The sequence below is a fragment of the Alligator mississippiensis genome, chromosome 5 (genome assembly GCF_030867095.1).
Source record: "Alligator mississippiensis isolate rAllMis1 chromosome 5, rAllMis1, whole genome shotgun sequence".
NCBI classification, from domain to species: domain Eukaryota; kingdom Metazoa; phylum Chordata; order Crocodylia; family Alligatoridae; genus Alligator; species Alligator mississippiensis.
Genome location: NC_081828.1, coordinates 148,187,437 through 148,208,713, shown reverse-complemented (window position 1 = coordinate 148,208,713; position 21,277 = coordinate 148,187,437). Strand labels below are relative to the sequence as shown.

Here is a 21,277-nt window from a genome sequence, read left to right as displayed (position 1 = left end):
ATCCCTTCCATGCAAAATATGTTACAAGTTTATAGGCCTTACCTAGTACTAAACCTTATATATTTTGTTTGCTCAAACTATTTACTTAAACTACTGCTAGATGAAATACACAGGCTTTTTAGAGCTGCCAGTGTTGTTTGCATTTGTATTAGGGAATAAGGTGAAAGGCAGTTGCTTTTTTGAGCCAAAATTTCTCTTAGTGATTTTTTATTTTACTCCTTTTCAAGGTCTTGGTAGATTTGATACAAACTTGTGAGCTTTTAACAAAACTTATCTTTAAGGGGAAAATTGAAAAGGGGTTGTAGCTTTCTTTTTAAAAACTTAATTTTCTTTAAAATATGTTATTGCAATTAGTCTAACTATGAGCAAATGTCTATTACTTAATAAAGGTAGACGCAGCTACGTTATGAGAAACCCTCCACCCCTGTAAATTAAAGGCAGAACTGGTGTTTGTCAAGGAAACAAAGTAGGCTAAGGAAATACGTTCTAGATCAGCCTGTGGAGCCTCATGTGTTGATGCCTAAGAAGTTCCCAAAGGAACTCCCATTTGATACTTCCTCCCAATTAGACGTTGAGCCATTGATAACTACTCATTGAGCACAATGATCCAACCAGTTATGTATCAATCTAGTATTTTCATCTAGACTAGGGGTATCAAAGTCTTATGGCCCCATGCACCAAATCCAGCACACAGAGCCAGTCTGACGGGCACTGTGTGCCCTGGCCTGGCCCTGTATGCCACATGCAGTATACACCCTGGACCAGCTCTGCATGCCATGTACAGCTCGTGCTGGCCTTGGCTGCACATGCAGTGCATGGAGCTGATCTGGCATGTGCTGCATATGGTGCACAAGTCTAGTCCAAGGTGTATGCTGAGCCAAGCTAGACTGGTTCTGTGCGCCACATGCAGCATGCCTTTACTGGACTGCCCCTGCATGCTTGATCCAGTGCATGTGGCCAGTATGTAGACCCAGTCCAGGCCATAGACTGGTATCGCATCCCTCATCCTGCCTGTAGGGCCAGATGAGTTTGATACCTTTAGGCTAGGTACAGACATTCAAAAAGCCTGAGGTGGAAATCAATCTAAATTACACATTTTTTCTGTAAGCGTCATAGTTTAGATCAGTAGCAAACACAACATACATTTACCCTATGGTGGGAGGTGCAAATCATAGGCCAGGTTCTGCCATTTTTAAACCAGTCTATGTGCACCAAACTTCTGTTCTCTTACAGGTATAGACCAGTTTCTGATCACTTATACCGGTAAAAATGTAATGCCTGTACTTGGCCCTAGTCAAAGTGAAAGAACTGTAAGGTAGATACAGTAAACAGCATAGTGGGCTGTATCACTCCCACTCTATTAATTGAGCATCACTCTATTAAGTACTGGTGAGGCTTCACCAGAAGTACTGCGTCCATTTTGGGGCACTGCACTCAAAGAAAGACGTGGATGAATCTGAAAGAATCAGACAAATCCAAAAGATGTGGAAAGCTATAAAAATAATTAGTGGTCCAGGAAACATACTTCATCGGGAATGGTTGGAGACCTGAGATTATTTAGTCTGGAAAAGAGAAGGCTAAGGGGGAATTTAATAACAGTTTTCAAATACGCAAATGATGAGGGTAGACTATTTTCAGAAAACAGGGAACAGGATAAAGAGTGATGGTCTTAAATTGCAGCAGAAAATTTCATTTGGAGACTAGGGTCTTGTGAGAGTGGTTAAATATCGGAATATGTTACCTAAAGAGATTGTGGGATCTCCATCCTTGGAAATTTTTAAGAACAGGTTAGACAAACACTTGTCTGGAATGGTTTACATAGGAATGATAACGCGTTGATCAGGGTGCTGGACTAAATGCCTTTGGCTTCAATGTATTTAACAAGAATAAGACCTTCAAAGAAAATTACATCCCAGCAGTGATGCAGGTATCACTAACTCACTCAGCAACTAAATTTTCCCTGGCAAATTACCCTCAGTGCCTAAGTTTCTGCCAGTTGGCCTGCACACAAACACCAGAGTCTTGGTGCGACCTGCTCAGTGCCTGCCTCACACCCAAACCAGACCGGGGCCAAATCTGGTAGATATACTCAGATGGTATCTAACACCAAAGAGGAGTATACTTCCATCGCTTGGGTTTGTAGGAGGGCTGTTAAGAAAGCTAAGGCAGATACGGAATTAGGGCTAGCATCAAAGATCAAGGACAACAAAAGGTCCTTTTTAAAATACATAGGGAGTATGAAGAAAGCACCAGGTAACATGGGGCCCCTGTGGGATACGCTAGGCAATCTGGTGGTTTCACCAAAGGAAAAGGCAGACCTTTTTAACAATTTCTTTGCCTCCATTTTTTTGTGCAGGGACCAGGACTCCCCCCACTGAGATTCATGATGGACTCAGGAGTGACTCTGACAGGCCTAGGGCCAGGGAGGACCGAGTTAGGGAACTTCTGGAGGGGCTGGACATGTTCAAATCAGCAGGTCCAGATGCTCTCTACCCCAGGGTGCCAAGGGAGTGGGCAGGGGTTATCGAGGGGCCCCTAGCACGGCTTTACGAGCGCTTGTGGTGCTCTGGCCAGATGCCAGACGACTGGAAGAGGGCCAATGTGGTCCCCATTTTCAAAAAAGGGAGGAGGGAGGACCCGGGCAGCTATAGGTCCGTTAGTCTTACTTTGATCCTAGGAAAGCTCTTGGAGAAGATTATCCAGGAGCACGTCTGGGAAGGACCAGCAGGGGGGACGATACTCAGGGGCAACCAGCATGGGTTCATTAGGGGCAAGTCCTGTCAGACCAACCTGATTGCCATCTATGATCAGGTCACAAAATCATTGGATGCAGGTGTCACAGTGGATGTAGATTTTCTGGACTTCAGGAAGGCCTTTGATACTGTCACCCACCCCATTCTCATTAAAAAGCTAGGTGACTGTGGCATTGCTGCCTACACCATCAGATGGATCGCAAATTGGCTGGAGGACCACACCCAGAGAGTGGTGGTGGATGGGTTGTATTCGACCTGGAGGGATGTGGGCAGTGGGGTCCCCCAGGGCTCAGTCCTTGGGCCTGCACTATTTAATCTCTTTATTAGCGACTTGGACGAGGGGGTGAAAAGCACCCTGTTCAGATTTGCTGACAACACCAAAATCTGGGGCGAGGTGGGCACGCTAGAAGGGAGTGGCAGGATACAGCTGGACCTGGACAGGTTACAGGGTGGGCGAATGAGAATAGGATGGGATTCAATAGTGACAAGTGCAGGGTGGTGCACTTGGGCAGTAAGAACCAGCAGCATACCTATAGGATGGGAAACTCCCTTCTCGAAAGCACAGTGACAGAAAGAGATCTTGGAGTGATTATCGATTCCAAAATGAACATAGGCCTCCAATGTGAGGACCCGGTCAGTAAGGCCAACTGCAGCTTGTCAAACATCCACAGATGCTTCACAAGCAGGGCAAAGGAGGTGATCCTCCCCCTCTACGCGACACTGGTCAGGCCGCAGTTGGAGTACTGCGTCCAGTTCCAGGCACCGCACTTTAGGAGGGATGTGGCCAGCATCGAGAGGGTCCAGAGGAGGGCCACTTGCATGATCCGGGGACAGCAGGGCAGACCCTATGAGGAGAGGCTAAGGGACCTGAACCTGTTCATCCTTCACAAGAGAAGGCTGAGAGGGCACCTGGTGGCCGTCTACAAACTTACCAGGGGGGACCAGCAAGGAATGGGAGAGAGACCCTGTTCACCCGAGCACCTCCCCGAGTAACAAGGAATAACAGCCATAAGTTGTTCGAGAGTAGGTTCAGGCTAGACATTAGAAGACACTACTTCACAGTTAGGGCAGCAAGGATCTGGAACCAACTTCCAAGGGAAGTGGTGCTGGCTTCTACCTTGGGGGTCTTTAAGAGGAGGCTTGACAGTTACCTAGCTGGGGTTATATGAGCCCAGTATTGTCTCCTGCCCAGGGCAGGGGCTCAGACGTGATGATCTACTTAGGTCCCTTCCGACCCTACATCTATGAACACCACCTAAAACTCAATGAGTAAAGGTTCTCTTTTACCCACTAGCCCAGTGATTTTAACATTTAAGTGACACGTGGGCGACTCATTCAAATTCTTTCTCTGTGTCAGAGAAATGAAATGCCAGTTTAACTGAAGATACTACTCAATGGGTGAGGGAAGTGTGAATCTATAAGAATAGTTGTTTTTTGCGGGGGGCTGGGGGGGGTTGGTTTATTTTAAATAGAACTACCCTTTGGTATGCCTGAGGAACCACCCTACATAATAAATCAAAGATATAAGCAACACACTGCGGGTTTTGAAAGTATTTATGCACCTAGAAATGCATGCCAGTCATACAGTTAATTTGAAATGGTATTGCTGGCATAGCACACCCATTAGGGTCTCTTCTCATAAACACAAATCCAGATATCAGGACCCTGTGTGTAGTGGTAATCCAGCAGAGCTGGATTATAACAGGTTCTGTCTGCCATGTAATATCTACCAATCAAGCTATTAATGGTCTTCTGCGCTGGGTTTTTTGTCTGTTTGGGTTTTTTTAGCAATTAGTGGTTTTGTTTTATGAGAGATATCTAGGTGTCAAGGCAGTAGGTATTCATTTAAAACTTTTAGGGTACTTACAGTACAGATGGGTGCATGTACCTCCCTAAGGACAGCCTTGTGAGATCAGTAGGCAGCCTCACATGGGTCCAAGAGTCCCAGCTAATGTCCTGGCAACAAATGCAGTTTATAGAAACCTGGTTAATCACTGCAGACTGAAACCTTTCTTTCTTAAACAAGAACTATTTTCCTTGGCAGGACACAAAGATAAGTCACAGCCAGCAGTTTTCTTTAAGAATTGTATTAATAAAAATTGGCCAACTTCTTATTTCTGGAACGTCTTCATCTAAGGGGAGCCTCATATTTTCACACAAACCTGTGGCCTCAAGTTACATGCATCCAGGTTACTTGACAGCAATCAAATTAAGTCTGAAGAAAGAGATGAATTTCTACTTCCTCATACCCCAATTGTTTAACAATAGATGTGTTCCAAATGGATTACAGAGCTCACTTACTTTCACAGACAGGGAACCTTTCATTCCAGAGATTAGCATTAGCATGGTGTCAAATGTAGCCTTGCATTTATGTAGCTACAGTTTCAAACTTTATATAAACTAGTGGACAGCAGATCCATTTCTGCCTAATCTTTATTATTCAAAGTTTAATGCCTTGAACCGTTGTTATAGCAAAGATTTGAATATGATGGAGATATCACTCTAATAGGTACACCTGCACTTTTTGGGCACTTGTGTGACCTTCATCATTATAGTATCTCACCACTATGTAATTTTTAATATATTTATTTTCACAACAACCCTGTGTGGCAGAAGGTAAGTGGGTGAAGAGAGAAGGGTAGTTCCTTAGATACTAACTGGTTCAGAGAGTCATGAGCTTTTGTAGACAATAACCTAGTTCATCAGATGTTTTGTCAGTCCTGTGTGGATCCCCTTTTACAGATGAAAATTAAAAGCAGAGAAATGAAGTGACTTAGTTTCATACAGGAACTTAGTTTCTTAGGTCATACAGGAAGTTTGTGGCAGAAGAGAAAATTGAACCCACAGCACTGAATTATCATTTTTCCAAAGAGCTGCCATCCAGCCAGGTGTCCCCCATTTTATATTTGTGTTCTTGATTATTCCTATCGAGGTTTGGCACTTTGCATTTGTCTGCATTGAACTTCATTCTGTTAGCTCTAGCCCATCTTTCTAATCTGTCAAGATCCTTCTGAATTGCACGCGCATCCAATCCTTCCCAGGTTCATATTGTCCACAAACTTGCTTGAGAAGCTTCCTATGTCATCATCCAAATCATCAGTAAACGTATTGAACAGCACCAGGCCCAGGAAGGACCTCTGTGGAACTCCACTCAAAACCTCCTGCCACTCTGACATGGACCTGCCAATAATTACCCTTTGCTTATGGTTATTTAGCCAGTTATCTATCCACCTTGTAGTAGTTTTATTCAGAATACATTTCTCCAATTTGTTTATGAGAAGGTCATGTGGGACCTTGTCAAAAGCCTAGCTGAAGTCCGGATACACTGTATCCACAACAATTCACTTCATTCACCCAAGTATTTACTTTGTCAAAGAAGCAGATACGATTTGTTTGACATGATTTGTTTTTCATAAACCCATGCTGGCGGCTTGTGATCAGCCTTCCTTCCTCCGGATGCTTGCAAATGGCTTTCCTTATCATACGTTCCAGTAACTTGCCAGGTATTGAGGTGAGGCTAATTGGTCAGTACTTTCCCAGGTCCTCTTTCTTGCCTTTTTTAAAGAGGGGCACTACATTGGCCCTTTTCCAGTCCTCTGGGACCTGGCCCATTACCCACGACTTCATGAAGATCATTGCCAAGGGCTCCGACATCTCCTTTGCCAGTTGCTTCAGGACCCTGAGATGAAGCTTACCTGGCCCTGCTGACTTACATGTATTCAAACCTAACAAAACCTCTCTAACCATCTTTTGTTATCTGCTCCCTCAGTTTACCCTCTTCCTTATCCAGGTAATCCCTATTAGGTGTCTGGCAGCTTAATTCTTTTGTGAAGACTGAGGCATAGTAGCTGTTGAGTAGCTCTTTCTTTGTATCTTTGGTTAGGCGCTCCCCCTGGCTTGTTAATAGAGGATCCACAGCTTCCTTGGTCCTTCTTTCTGATTAACATACTTCTAGAACCTTTTTTTTGTTGTCCTGAATCTCTTTTTCCAGGTGCAGCTCATTCTGTATCTTTGCCTTCCTGATTCTGTTCCTGCAGATTCTTGCTATTTCTTGGTCCATAACCTTGGCGACCTGCCCATTTTTCCATTGACTGTATGCTTTCCTTTTGCATTTGAGGCATTTTAGAAGCTCATCCTCTTCCTGGTTAGGTGGCCTATAATAAAACCCCACAGTTATATCAGTGCCGCATCTTTTAACTTTCGTCCTCACCCAAATGCTTTCTGTTTTGGCATCTTCTTCCTCCTGAACCAGGAAACAAGTGTATGTGTTTTTGACATACAAGGCAACACCACAACCTTTTCTCCCAACCCTACCCTTCTGAAACAGTGTAACCTTCCATGTTCACTTTCTAGTCAAAAGAGCTGTCCTGTCTGGTCTCGGTAATGCCAATCAGATTATAGGTCTTTTCACAGGGTGCAGCTTCCAGCTCATCTTGTTTATTCCTGATATTTCTCACATACATGCATCAGATGTATTTTGCATTTTGACTTGCTTCCTTTTTGTGCCACTTGTTGCAGTCCTGTTGTAGCAGAAAGCCCACTTTGTACATTTCCCTTCTGGACATTGATATAAACCCCTTCTTGCCTGCAACTCCCACCCCCCACCCCCCCGTTTTGTACATTTCTTTTCCTTCTCAGTATTGGCAGACCTAGCACACTCATCGCATGGGTGTGGCAAGGCTCAGAGCAAGCCAGCAAGCTGAAGTGGCTTTCTGTAGGAGAAACCTAGAAACTACATCTACATATCTATTAAGCTCAGTGTCACTAAAGAAAACAAACAAATTAAAATATCCACTGCAAATACTGTAAATATATCCTGTACAAACCGTACTCACTTACTGTCGCCAGTAGCCTTTGATACTCACTAAATCACATTTCATTTTTATATATTTCTCATAGTGCAGTTTCATATTTCATCTGTCTCATCTTTACCATGGCATTTTGTATTTTATATTTTATACTTTTAAACACTTAAGGAATGTACTCCCTATAGAATGAAGTTACACCCTGGACCATTGTTAAAACTGCATTTGAATTGTAATGGTAAAGTGATAACATCTGTTGAGTGAATGCAAGTGAATGATGATCATCAGTAGACAATAGCCTAGCCAAAGGAACTCCATTTTAAGCTAATCAAGCTAAAGAACTGATTCCTGGAACTGAGCACTTACCCTATGGACTATTCCTGTAACCCATGACAATACAGCCATTAAGTCAATAACTCAAGGTGGACTCCTGAAACTTCAGGTACCAGCAGCCAGAGATATGACTAAGAGCTGTCAGGTACTTCTCAAGACCCACGTGGGACAGCGACCTTCAGATTGGGTAGCCAAGATGATGCTGGGGGATCACGCAAGTCTGCCAGAAAGGGATAAAAGGCAGTGAAGCGTGACCCTCAGTGGCATACTCTCATTCAGCACCCGACCTACCAAAACAGAAGGACAAGCAGGCAGCCCCCTTCTGGAGATGACATCACCTTGAAGGAAGCTGACCATCAACAGCAGACTCCAGGGCCTCGGATAGGTAGATATACTGACACCAGTGCTCTCACAATCACTACAGCTACTATACACTATACTACATGGGTTTGAGTGACATCGGGTTGCATGAGTGAGTGCATGTGTATGTGTCTGTGCTAAGGTGACCAGTACCACCCATAACTCAAGGTTTGCATTTATGATTTTATTGGTAACTTCACATCCCGTCCAATAAACTAGAATGCATTATGATCCCATGAGTTGATCCTTTGTAGCCAACACTGTAGCTCTGTGGCCCTTTCTCAGAGTTGAGTTGCTTCTTCAAGTCCTTTTCCCCCTGAACTCTATGCTCAGCTGCTGGAGAAGTCAAGCTCCTTAGAAACAGAACCTTTGACAGGCAAGAGTTGGACAACATAATTTTAATACAGTCTTCAAATGATCGTACTCTTTGCTTAATTCTCTAAGATAAGGATATTATTAGTTTAAAGATTCAGAACTATTTCCAAGGGTTATGCCTCAAGTTCTTAATCATCTTGTCAATTTATTTCCCTGTCCTTCAAGCCTTACCTTAAAAGACTTTGTTTTTATCTGGAGCTGATAAATACCATTAGAGAGTCAGCTTAGATTTTTTTTATTTCTTTTGAAACCCATGCATTAGATCTGCTGGTGTCTAAGATAACTCTGTGAATCGCTGTCTTACTGCATTTCTTCTTATTCTTTGGTGGTAATGTCTCCTGAAGGTCATACTACTACCCACTTTATCAAAGCCACGTTAACCATAGTAGCCAGGCTCAAGTTGCTTCCAACTAATGAGATATATGTGCTGTAAGGCACAAAACATCATTGTCTAAATTCATTGTTTAACAAAACGTTGTCTAAATTTATGACCATTCTGATGCAACCAGAGCTGGAATTTAGCCAGGCTGAACTGTAAAGTTTGTTCCTAAATGAGAAGTACAACTCTCCTCACCTTCTTATCAGATTGGAAGGACCACTTCCACTGTAAATTACAGCAGTATAAATGCAGAATAAGTACATTGACTTCAATATAACAACTGTTTTATACTCATTTAATTTACTTCTGAGTTCTCTACATATTGTCTTTGCTGTTTCATCTGACATAGAGTTAATGTTTAAAAATAGTCTCAGTAATTGTCTGGCTACTGTCTTTGTGTATTCACATTTAGTTCTTAAAAGATAGATTGCTCTTAATGTCTCCTCTTTTCCTATATGCTGGATTATTTTCTAAAATGTGTTGTTCTTTTTTTCTATAGAAATAACTACATTTTCATTCTTTCTTACATAATTCATTTGCTCTTTATCATAGTTTCCTTATAAAATGCAGTATAGTTAATTTGGTGGTAGTATCTCTCTGCCCTATTGTCTTCTTCGAGTTAGGTACAGTAGATAGAATTACTTATTTTTAAAGTATAAATGGCTGTAGTTATGAATTAATATAGACTATAAAGTGAGAAACTAATTGTGCTTTGCATTTTAGTATAGGCACTGAATAAATTCATTCACAGAGCTCTGCTCTTTCTCCTGGCCTACATCACTAATTCTGAGCATCTCTTTTATTGTAGAGATTAGTATTATTTTAAACTAGTTTTTACTTATTTTACTTATGTTGTTGTAAATTGATGTTAAGTTACACCAGCATAAATGTGTTGTTACCCACTCCAAGTCTCATGTTAGCCTTGACATAGGCTTCTAGATGCCTATTCAGCTGAAAAGAGATGATACATGGAGCACCATGAACACATTATAAAGCAAAAGTAACTGTGTGAACAAAACTGCATGCAATTTGTCTTCTGTTATCCTTTCATTTCAGTGCATTAAATTATCTGTGGTGAATGTAGAAAGTCCTATATTGCTTTCGTGGGGAGGGTTTACTGCCAGGTGCATCTTTTTCCAATTCTAGTCCTTATGCCACTGAAATAGAACTGAACAAGGTTTTCTTTAAGGAGCCCATGGTGGTTTTTTTAAAGTTTAGGAAGACTGGTATCTTTTGGTATGTGTTAAACTATCAGCATTACCTACTTCATACACTACTAAGTAGAGGTGCATCAATACATCGACCCATATCGTATTGGCACCAATAAAAGGAAAATTGACATTATCAGCAATCGGCTTCTTTTGGCTGATGTGGCCAATAATGTTGCCAATAATTGCTGCAACCAGGAATGCAGCCTGGCAGCTTGGAGAGCAGTGTCCTGCCAGTACGTCTGTTAGTGGGGAAAGGAGCTCTGGGAGGGGGGGCTCTGGTGAATTTTGGGATGACTGTAGGCCCCCCACAGACCCCTCCCCCCAGCGCCACTGCCGCCCACCCCAGCCCAGCCCCCCTTCCGGGAAGAGCCTAGCAAAACCCCCAGCCTGGAGCACGCAACAGGCAGTTCACCCTTGCCCCACACACAGATCCATGCTCTCCATGCCTCCCCAGTGGTGTATGCAGTGACAGAAGCCACTGCCCTGCCGTGTACCCCCCAGACAAACCACTTGTGCCTCCATCCCATGCCCTGCCCCATCCCTCAGCCCACCCCTCCCTGCCCCAGCTGGGCAGCGCCAGCTCCTGTTCCAACCCCACTCCCTCCCTCACTGTGGGGCCTAGATCTGCCCCCACTGCACGCCCCTTCCTCCCCCCAGATCCCTTCCCCCACAGACGTACCAGCCAGATGCTGCTCTCCAAGCTGCCGGGCTGCATATCGGCAATCGGATCAGTATCAACCAATATGGCTGGCCAATAATTGGCCATCAGTATCAGTCCAAAAAATCTTTATCGGTGCATCCCTACTACTAAGTGAATTGGTGCTTCAGTGAAAGATTAACATTTGCCGGTTTGCTTCTTATCGTGTGGAATCATAAAAAGCAAAGCTTTGTTGTGAGACGTTCGTTTGTCAGACGTTCTTCAAAAGTACCTGGCAAAATTTTGGACTTACTGAAACTACCCATGAAAATATGTAGTCTTGCAGAGGTATTTCTACTGAAATTATCAAAATTCACCATTTAATACATACAGCCTTACTTTCTATTTGTTGTTACTTGCCAATATTTACGGTACAGCCATGTACGCCTATGTCACTGTATAGGAAGAATGATTCCAGTTCAAACAAGACCTTAATTGTGTACTTAAAGCAAATTTCCTAACTTTTCTATGAAAATGAAACAGTGGGAATCTTTGGAGAAAGAGTTAGTATCATATGATGAGTAATTTTTCCACAGGCTATCAGTACTCTACAGGGCTCTGTTGGTCCACAGGCATTTGGAAACTGCTGAAAGGACACTGTTTGTTTAAAATCATATACAGTATTTTCAAAACTACAAGTCTGTATCTGTATAACTGATTTCCAAGAGTTTAAATACAAGAATTTCATTATATATGCCTTCCCTTTGCTTTTTTTGTTTCATTCAGCTTAAAGAATGAAAACAAGCAAGGCAGTTTTCATCTTTGCTTCTAGTAATTTCTCTATAAAGGAGGAATATAACCATGGATTCCCCACAGTAGGATGTCACCTTCTAGTTTAAGAAGCAGAGCAGTTTGTAGTTCAAGAGGCAGAACCAGATCTTTCAATCAGTGGCCACAATGGATTGCTTCAACTCTCAAAATCTCTGCCAGCTTAGTCCTCAGCTGGGGGCTGGCTTTTCCAGATTTCCCTGCTGTGGAATAGAAACAGAAACCAAACTAAAAAGGAACTGTTTTTATTCTTACTATTTAGCTGATTGGATCGTGTGACTTTTACACTAGAGAAGTCTTTCTGATATGGTAGTAACTGGCTACATCACCTGTGTCCCATTGAAATTTTAAACAATGTAGTTGAAACATTAAGGCTTCATAAAAGCTTTCTATATACAGCAGTTATACAGTTTTAGCCTAAATTAGTGTCCCTCTAACTACTGTGACAACAGCAATTGGGATTTCATTGCATTTTGTGTAGCTGATGGAGGATGCGTACTGAAATCGAGCTGTTAAATATACTACCTCCATTTTTTATTTCACTGGAGTCTGCTTGCTCTGTTCCTAAGGGATGAACTCTGCCCTTAAATCATTATTTGATGACTTGAAAATAGCTGTAAAAGTACAATCATAGAAAAATATAGCACAGTAGTACATTCTCACTTGTTTGGGAAGAAAATAGTTTTAAGGAAAATTACCATCTGTCTTGTGAATGACAAAGCAGTTTAATTAACATTAAACAAAGCTGAAATTTTGTAATGACCAAACCTGGACTCATCTGCCAGCATTATTCTTTTGAATTATGCTATAAGTTTGATTAGCCTCACTGTAGACATGAGATGCAAGTTTTCATCCTTATGAAATGGTATTAGGTGTGCTATAAAAGAACATGGGAATTCACAGTAGCTCAGCATCTTGAGCCATGTTAGGCTATGCAAAAAACTCCAGCTAGCACAGCAGTTGAAACTTACTACTTGTATAATGACATAAATCCTGATATAACATGAGAATTACCTACCTAGCTAAATGCTAGAGAGAAACTATTGCCACAGTTCTGTTATTAGCAAACTAAAAGGCTCTTTCCAGACTTGGGTCAGCGTGGTCCACTGAGTACTACTTCTCTGAATCTCTTTTGTCAGGTGCTTCGAGTCATTCTTATGCTAAATGGCAGATACAAGTAAAGCATTGTCTTTAACCTTTAGAAGGTATCCCATACTGTGTAATCATAGTCTGAAGAAGTGTATTGTAACTGTGTATAGGGTCATTGCCTTACCTGATGCAAAGAAGGCTGTTGTCCACATTTGTGCAATAGCAGGAGAGAGCAGTGTCTTTTATTTTTATCACTGGAGAATCTTATTTCATAGATTCTGGCATATTGCCTGTTATTTACCTGATAGTATTTTACCTCTGACTTTACATGGACCCAATCCTGGTATTGGATAACAAGGTTTAGTTTAGCATGCCAGCTGGCTACCCGGCAGGCACCTGGCAATTAATTTCTAAGTCCAAGAGTTAGGGACAAGGAAGAACAGTAAATTAGCAAGTTGCAAAGTCTTTTTGGTCAATGGAGTTCCTCCAGTTTTTTCTACTAGCTGAGAATATGAATGTTTGTCCCTAGCTAGTAGTGGACTAGTTAAAATCCTGAGTTGCCATGGCTTGTGGTGGCAGTGATGCTATACTACTTTGAGGTCATCACACAGGTACATACAAACATTTGGAGAAGTTAGGGGGAGGTTAGATCTAGTTAAAAATGGCCATCTGATCTAAGGTAAGTTGGGAGGGGGTAGCTAGTGGAAGGGAACTGGGGGACAAGCAGGCTCTGAGGGGATTGTGAGGATTGGGGGGCAAGCGGGGTCTGTGGGCAGGATTGGGGAGGTAAGCAGGGTCTGCAAGGGCTCCGGGAGACCAGGGGGCAAGCAAGGCCTTCAGCAGGAGTTGGGATATCAGGGGGGAGGGGGGGACAAGCAGGGTCTGCAGGGAGTATTAAGGCCATCAGAGGGGCAAACAGGGTCTGCAAGGGGGCGGGGGGTGAGGATCAGAGGGATCAGGTAGCCAAGTAGGATCTGTGGGGGGTTGGATGGTCAGGTTGGCAAGCGGGCTCTGCAGGGTATATCGGGGGCAAGTGGGGTCTGCAGTGGGGCTTGGAGTTTTTAGGAGGGTAAGTGGGGTACACAGGGGTTGGTAGGGTCTAGGAGGGTTTGTTGGGATAAGGGGGGCTAGCAAGTTCTGCAAGGGTGCTTGTGGGGATGGAGACCAGAGGCTCTTTTTAGCCCCTCATCCCCTGACCCCTAGACAGACAACCCCCCTCCTGTGAACCAACCCCACCGTCCCACCCACCCCTCCTCTCATCCTGACTTAATTCCTTGGCTCCTGGCACCAGTAATGCCAATAAAACTGGTGCCAGAAGCAGCTTGCAGGATGGGGCATTTGTGGCGGGTTCACGTTGGGGGCTGTCTGGTCTGCAGGGGGCATTGTCCATCTGGGGGATGGGTAAAGGGCCAGGGGGCTAAAAATAGCCTGGTGCCAGTGGGTGGGTAGGAAAAGCACAGCCCTGGGGCCAGCAGCTGGGCTTTTCCAGTCCCAGAGCTGTGCTGTGAACTGTACAGAAGTTCAGTTAGATCAGTCTCAGTAGACACAATCTAGGCTAAACTACTTCTGAGGTAGGGTTAAACTAGACCTGCTTTGTAGACCATTCTAACCTTCCTGAACTTTTGTACAGTTCATACTTAGATCCACTTAACTAGGGGTGCAGACAGAAGTGACAATTTTTTTCTGATCTGGCCCCAGAAAGCAGCCTACAGCTATGACCAAACAGAAGCGCACGGCTGCAGACTGCTTTAAGAGGGCCCAGTCCCTCAAAATCTGAACCCTCATTGCATGAGGGTCTGGATGAACACGCTCCAAAATGGAATATGATGTGCAATTTGTGTCTGCAGAGCTCCCAGCCTGTTGCTGTTTTCAAAATGGGAGGGAAGAAAGGGAGTGGAGGGAGTTTGGTCTGGGGGGTTTCACTTGGCACTGGGGGGTGGGGTGGGTCGATTGGAGCCCTTCTGAGGTGGGGGGGCTGCAATTCACCCACCCCACCCTCTAGCGCCAGCTGGGAAACCCCAAAAACAAGCTCTCTTGGCCCCTTTCCCCCCTCTTGTTCTAAAAACAGCGGCTGGGCTGGGAGGGCAGAGTGGCATTGCTACACAAACTGAGCTGCGGGCTCACAGCAAGCAGCTGGGATCCCCAACTCCTGAACCCAACAGCAAACTCCTGTTGGGTCTGGGGTATCGTTGCAATTCATCCTTCAAACCTCTGTGAGTTGCAACAAGGAGCTGCTCTTCTGTCTGCACCCTAAGGATTTAAGCGTAAGGTCCGCACCTGGGCAAACTAAGTTAAATCAGGTGGCCATTTTTAGCGCTATCTAACCTCCCCAAACATCTTTGTGTACCCATAGTTCAGCACAACTGGTAATCTCTGCTCGAGTATCTCAGAGCTATAAAGTCAAGCATGTTACAGGTCAGGATTACTGTGCCTTGTCTGAGCGATCCGGCAAACCTGTGCAAACTTTCTTAAACCAATTTTGTTGCTTATTACCACACATGCTAAGGACCCTGTGCTACAGATGCTTATACACAGGAGTAACCTTACCCATGAGTTATAGCCCCTGAGTAAATGTTTGCAGGATCAAGCTCCAATTTAACTCACAATTGGTACATGTTTATTTAAAATTCTGTGTTTGGGGAAATGGCTTGGCTCAATCTTCTGTGTACCATTTATCTAAATAATAATTCTTTGTCATGATTTTGCCTTGGCTTTTCATGTGTTTGAAATATCACTTAACTTAGTTATTATTATTAGTTGTTATTTATTGTGTTTTTCTTTGAATTTATTGGATAAATAATCCTGATTGCACACATTTTTGGCATGACTTTACATCTTGATCACTACTTGTGTTTGTTGTTTGGACACAGTCCCACTTGGATTAGATTTCTGAAATGCTCTCTGATGTAACTGCTGAATTACAGCGCTAGTTTATTAGTTATAGAAACAAATCTCCATTACTAAAAATAAAATCACTGATATTTGCAAGTGCAGAATGAGAAGCAATTTTACAGCAATGAGAAAGGGAAATGTTGAAAAGTACATGACAGTTACACAGTTTGGGGTTGAATATTCTTTTTTTATCTTTTAATTTGCTTTTGCTTATGACAGTTGTTTTATAAACATGCATTTGTTTCTATTGAATAGAGGTTTAACACTATTCATTTCTACAGAGCAATTCTACCTTAGAACTAGATTGTACTCAGCTCCTGCTCATTTCTCCAAGGAAGGGAGAGGGAACTATCACTCTAGTACTGTTTTTTTTTCTAATTTGTATTATTGCCTCACTTGATCCCAACCAAGACTCAGTCCCACTGTATAGACCAGTGATTCTCAAACAGGATGCTGCCTGATCTTATGAAAGGTGCATAAACTGTGGGAAGATAAGTAGGGTGTTAGGAGATAAGCAGATAAATTAGGCAGGCAAGCACAGGCTCAGGCTTGTCTCTGCCTAGATGAGACTCCATCCCAACTGTGAAGTCCCTCTAAGGAAGTAAACACTGTAATATATAAATTAGTTTTTGAAAGTGGGTGCCATTCAATTCCCAAAGGTTATGGAAGGATGCCTCCAGTCCAGTGAGGGGTGTCTGGAGTCCAAAAAGGTTGAAAACCAGTAGTGTAGACATATAGTAAGAGCACGTTTTTACCTTGAAAATCTCTAATCTGATTATTCAAGACAGACAGAAGTTGAGGCAGGAAAGACACAGAACTAGGAGCTACCAGTGTGGTACACCCAACATCAGAAGAGGGAATGTAATCCTGATCTTCTGAACTCCCAATTTATACTTTATCCACCGTCACTCCTCTCCTACCTTTGGACTTACTTCTTGCATGCTCCCTTGGTATCCTCACCCACTCTGCTGAGGGCATATAGGGCAGTGAAGAACCAACCACTGATCTACTGCCTCTCTAATTTTCAGGGTTTGAGAGGGAAGACCTGTGTCCACAGCTAGTCTAACTTGTACAGAATGAGTTACTCAACTTTTTCTGTTCAGTTGTATAGATGAGCCATTTCTTTCCGTTAGTCTTGTCGCCTTCTGTTTATACTTGAAGACTGTTATGCCTAATTCCCAGGGATATAAAAAGTCCATGGTCTGTCAGTGACCCTTCCCTCTGAATACCAACATGAACCAATCTCTCTTGGTTAAAGGAAACGTAGATGCCATGCTCCTCTCTAGAGAAGGCATAGTCCTCCTGATGATTGTAGAATTTCATAGGAACTGCTAAAGAGTTGTATGGGCTCTTCAGATCCCCCTTAAAGAGGTTTGTAAACCTCCTCATAAATTACTGGGTGTTTTGCACATTTCCACAATGACCCTATATCGGATTCAAGAATGAGAGTAAACCAGCCCTTGCAGAAATGAGTAACTGTAACACAACGCCTGAGGGTTCATCTTTGAGATCCCAGAGAATAACAGGAAGGATATTGCACCAACAGTTATAACTGATTTAAAATGTACAGACTCTTGCTGTGACTGGATACAAGAGTATCGTGGAACTGTCTGTATGTAAGGATGTTAAGAGCTTTCTTAACTGCTGTCCCAGGCCCTGACACTTAACTCATTCTGCATGTTTAACTTTACTATTCCAATTAGTTCCATAGTGGAACTGTTCCAGGCATTAAAATTAAACATGGGCCTAAGTGACTGCAGGATTGAGATTTGAAGAGGTTATTGTGCCGCATTTATAGCACTGACAGTTCTTCTTCACTTAGACAGTGAATGAAGGAATCAAACCAAAATCATAGTTAAGTAAGCTTGAAAGAGACCTCAAGAGGTCATCTAATCCAGCCCTCTGCCTGAGGCAGGAAGGGTCTTGTGCTTCATATGGGAGTTGAACTTGCTACCTTAGCATTGTTAGCACTACATGCTAACAGATTTGTTTAGGCAGTTTTCTAATGTAGGTGGTAACCCAGTCTAACCAAATTTGATTATACCAAAATAATTTATTCGCTGAGCTGAACAGAATTGCTTTGCCATGCAAAATATTTGGCATTTTAGTTCTCAGAATGACAGGGGTTAGAAGCACTGTACTCAGCACACAAAAGTAGTAGCTTGAGTTGTTCGACAGCGTCATCTCCAGCCAATTAAAAAGCCCATTAATTATTTACTGGTTCCAATAAGAGTCATGTTCTCCTGGGTCAGAAAGATGGTATCGATGCAGTTGAACTGTCAAAGTGTGGAAGTGTAGTATCAGGAGACTTATTGCTGCAGCCGAAATACAAAAAATGTCAGCTGTGCCAGGGGGAAAAGTTAGTAGATTTATACCCGATTTAAACTTAAAATGCCATCACTTGAAAGAGTAAAATGTTTATGAAGTACAGTCATTTCTAGAGAAGTTTGTATGGACTTTTTTTTGTGGCTTTATAGAAACCCATTTGTTTTGCTTTTGTTTTGTTTACTGTTTCAAGGAGCCATTTGTGGAGTCAAAATAATGTAACATCTGTTTTTTTAGGGGACATTTCTTATTTTCAGGAAAGTGAAAATACCATGAAAAAAACAGATGATGTATTATTTGGGCTGCACAAACAATTCCAGGAAGCACAACAAACCCACATTAACCAAACACCAATACCAAAATGTTGGGGTTTGCTCTTCTTCCTGGAGAAGTTGTAAGGAATCAGAACTCGTAGCAGAGGTGATATCTTTTATTAAACCAACTAAATATTTGCAAAAAAAAAGTCTTTATTTGCAAGCTTTGGGGCACACACACCCTTCCTCAGGTATAGGAGAATGTAAAGATTGTAAAATTTCTCCTAGGTGGATATGAAAATTCATATTTGGCAGGATTCATATTTCACAGTTCTGATTCCTTTTGCCTATAGACCAATACATCTACAGCCTGCATGCCTGTAGAAGTTTTATGCACTTGAGCCTATTGTTATACCACTAAAATTAAAAAATATGTGCATGTGCGGGCCGGGAGCGGTCCGAGGCCCTTTTTTCATGCGGCGGGCTGTGGCTAGCAGCCCGGACACGCCGGGTTGAGGAAGGCAGGTGGCAAGCTAGAATTAGGCACGGACGCTTAATGGTTGATTTAAGATTGTTTACTTACACCGTAGATGGTCGCGGTGTAGGCTGGAAAGACTTCCAGGAAAACTTCGCTTAAGTCCCAGTTTAAGGACTCGGACAGAGCTCTGGATTCACTCACATGAAGTTTGCTAGGCTCCGTGGAACTTTGCGCGCAGGGAAGGGTACGTCGAGGGATCAGGCGGCAACGGGGAGAGGCGAGAGGCTGATCAGACCCTTGTAGCCTTCTTGATATTCACGCTGGGTCCAATAGCCTCCACAGTGCTTAGAGATCTTCACGAGACGTGAAGTCTCCTCCTCCTGATGTTCGTGGAGTCCTCCAACTTGGGCGGAAACCACTCAAGCCTCTTATACAGCTAGCAAGCCAATCGCTAGCCGCCACGTAGGAATAATTTAGAACTGACCAATAGTGGGGCACAAATCTGAATACAAATGACAGGAACTCCTTGCAACGTGCATTTCTGTGTTGCAACAAAGAAATGCACCCTGCAAAGAAAGCTACAAGTGGCGGGAAATAATTCAGCAGTGCCGAAGCACACACAAACAAAAATCACACCCTTGGGTTGTGACAGTGCACACACAAAAATCGGAGCGCAACATAATATTTTGGTGTTTTCATCATGGACCATAACTGAGGATCATAACTTCATCTGAAGATAAGTTCTGTCATTGCCGGTGGATTAGAACAAGAGTTGGCAACCTAAGGCTTGTGGACATGGGGCTTCAGCAGCATTTGGGGGAGAGGAGGGGCTTTGGTGCAGTTGCTTTCCCATGCCACTGGAACCACAGGGAAAAGCACTCTCCCTGTGCTACCATGGGAAAAAGCAGTGGGTCCTAGCAGCCTCTGACCTGACCTGGATTCGGTGTAGCCCCCAGCCTTAAAAGGTTGACAGCCACTGGTTTGGAATACTATAGAAACATTTCTTTTTAAAGCTATTAAAATTTCAGTCATTTTTTTGTTATTTCTCCCTAAAGGCATGCCTGCTTTAAAAAAGGGGAAAGTACATCTTGTTCTTCAAATGCAACCTAACAGACCTTAGTTACATTGTATTCAACAACATTTTGTGGGCCTGCAGCTACAGCAGTCAGACAGCCCTTCCAGCACTGACAACGATTTCTTTCACGGTTTTGTTTTCTTTCCAGCTGACCCCCTGGTTGGAAGTATTGCCACTCAGTATATGACGAACAGAGCAGAGCACGACAGAATGGCCAGACAGTGGACAAAGAGATATGCTACATAGGAACCCACTATGAACGTTCTGGACCTGAGCAAGCACATTCACTAAGTGCATCAATAGCCCTTCCCTTCCCTTTGTTTTTATTTTTTATTAAATTTTGAACTGTTTTGTGACAGAAGGTTGTCCTTCCTTTGTTTTTGTTTTTTATTTTTATTTGTTTTGTTTTATATTTTCATTCTGTTAACTTGAAAGTTGTTTCCCTCAGACGTAGGCAGGGACTTTTGGTTATCAGTGCAAAGAATGTTGAATCTGTAATAGTAGAGAGCTTTATCACAAAGCTTTGTATTAATGTGTGGTTTTTTTTTCATGTGGTCTTTGGGGAAAAACAAACAAATTCAGAATTATATCTTGTTTCTACTTAAATGTAGTGTTTAGGGTTATTTTTTTGTACTGAAGTCTTTAATGGTGGGTGCATGCTATTGGGAACAAGTTTTGTATAAAAGCTTAAAATCAAGAATCACTGTGCATTACTAAGACTGTGTTTATCACTAGCCTTCTGTTTCCCACACAAGGCTATTGGATTGAACAAAATAATATGTATTTTGATTTACTTAAGAAAGTGCTTGTAAATTTCTTAGGGACCTGCCACTTTTGACTGTGGATCAGTTGATGTACACTTGTATTATTAAAGCACTCAATAAAACACTGTGGCTGATAAATGCACTTTTTGCAAGACAGTGTTTTTTTATTTTGTATAGTGTAGATGGCACAGCTCTGTGTGCAATCAAACTTTCACTAGCACTGAACTTATCATTTCTTCTTGACAACAGTTTCTTAACAGCTGGAATTTCTCATTAAACTCTAGCTTCAATGTTATAATATATATGCTAAACAATAATAATATGCACATGTACTAGCTGGACACTAGGATGTAAAAGGATATTTTTAATAATTCTTAAAATTACAATAATACTATTATTACTAATATTGTATATTTAATAAAAAAGTCATCCTTTTATGTGTTAGTGCTGAGATACTCTAAAACCTCCTGCTTTATCATCTTTTTTGCAACCATCTTGTTATCATTTAAAACACTGGGTGACAAAAATAGCCTTACAATGGAAGTGGAATACAGGCTGATGGTTTTGTTCAGCAAGGCTCATTGTACCTTTCCCCAGGCTCTTATAATCGTGAAAGCAACTATTATTAAAAAAAAAAAAAGTTAAATGAAGGTTTTCAGTGATAAATTTGAGCCATTGCACCAATCATTCCCAGCATGTCTTATGGCAAGGGTATTTCT

General features: G+C 42.4%; 1 protein-coding gene across 4 annotated transcripts in view; it reads left to right on the top strand.

Moving 5' to 3' along the window:
- The window catches only part of LOC102558191 (ubiquitin-conjugating enzyme E2 E2), a 331,636-nt gene extending 310,936 nt beyond the window's left edge, over positions 1-20,700 (top strand). For all 4 annotated transcript variants that reach the window (XM_006271829.4, XM_059728852.1, XM_019497978.2 and 1 more), the window contains one exon: positions 19,943-20,700. In XM_006271829.4, the coding sequence (XP_006271891.1) occupies positions 19,943-20,040 (98 nt within the window). In that variant the 3' untranslated portion in view covers positions 20,041-20,700. The remainder of the gene's footprint in view (positions 1-19,942) is intronic.
- The last annotated feature ends 577 nt before the right edge of the window (positions 20,701-21,277 follow it).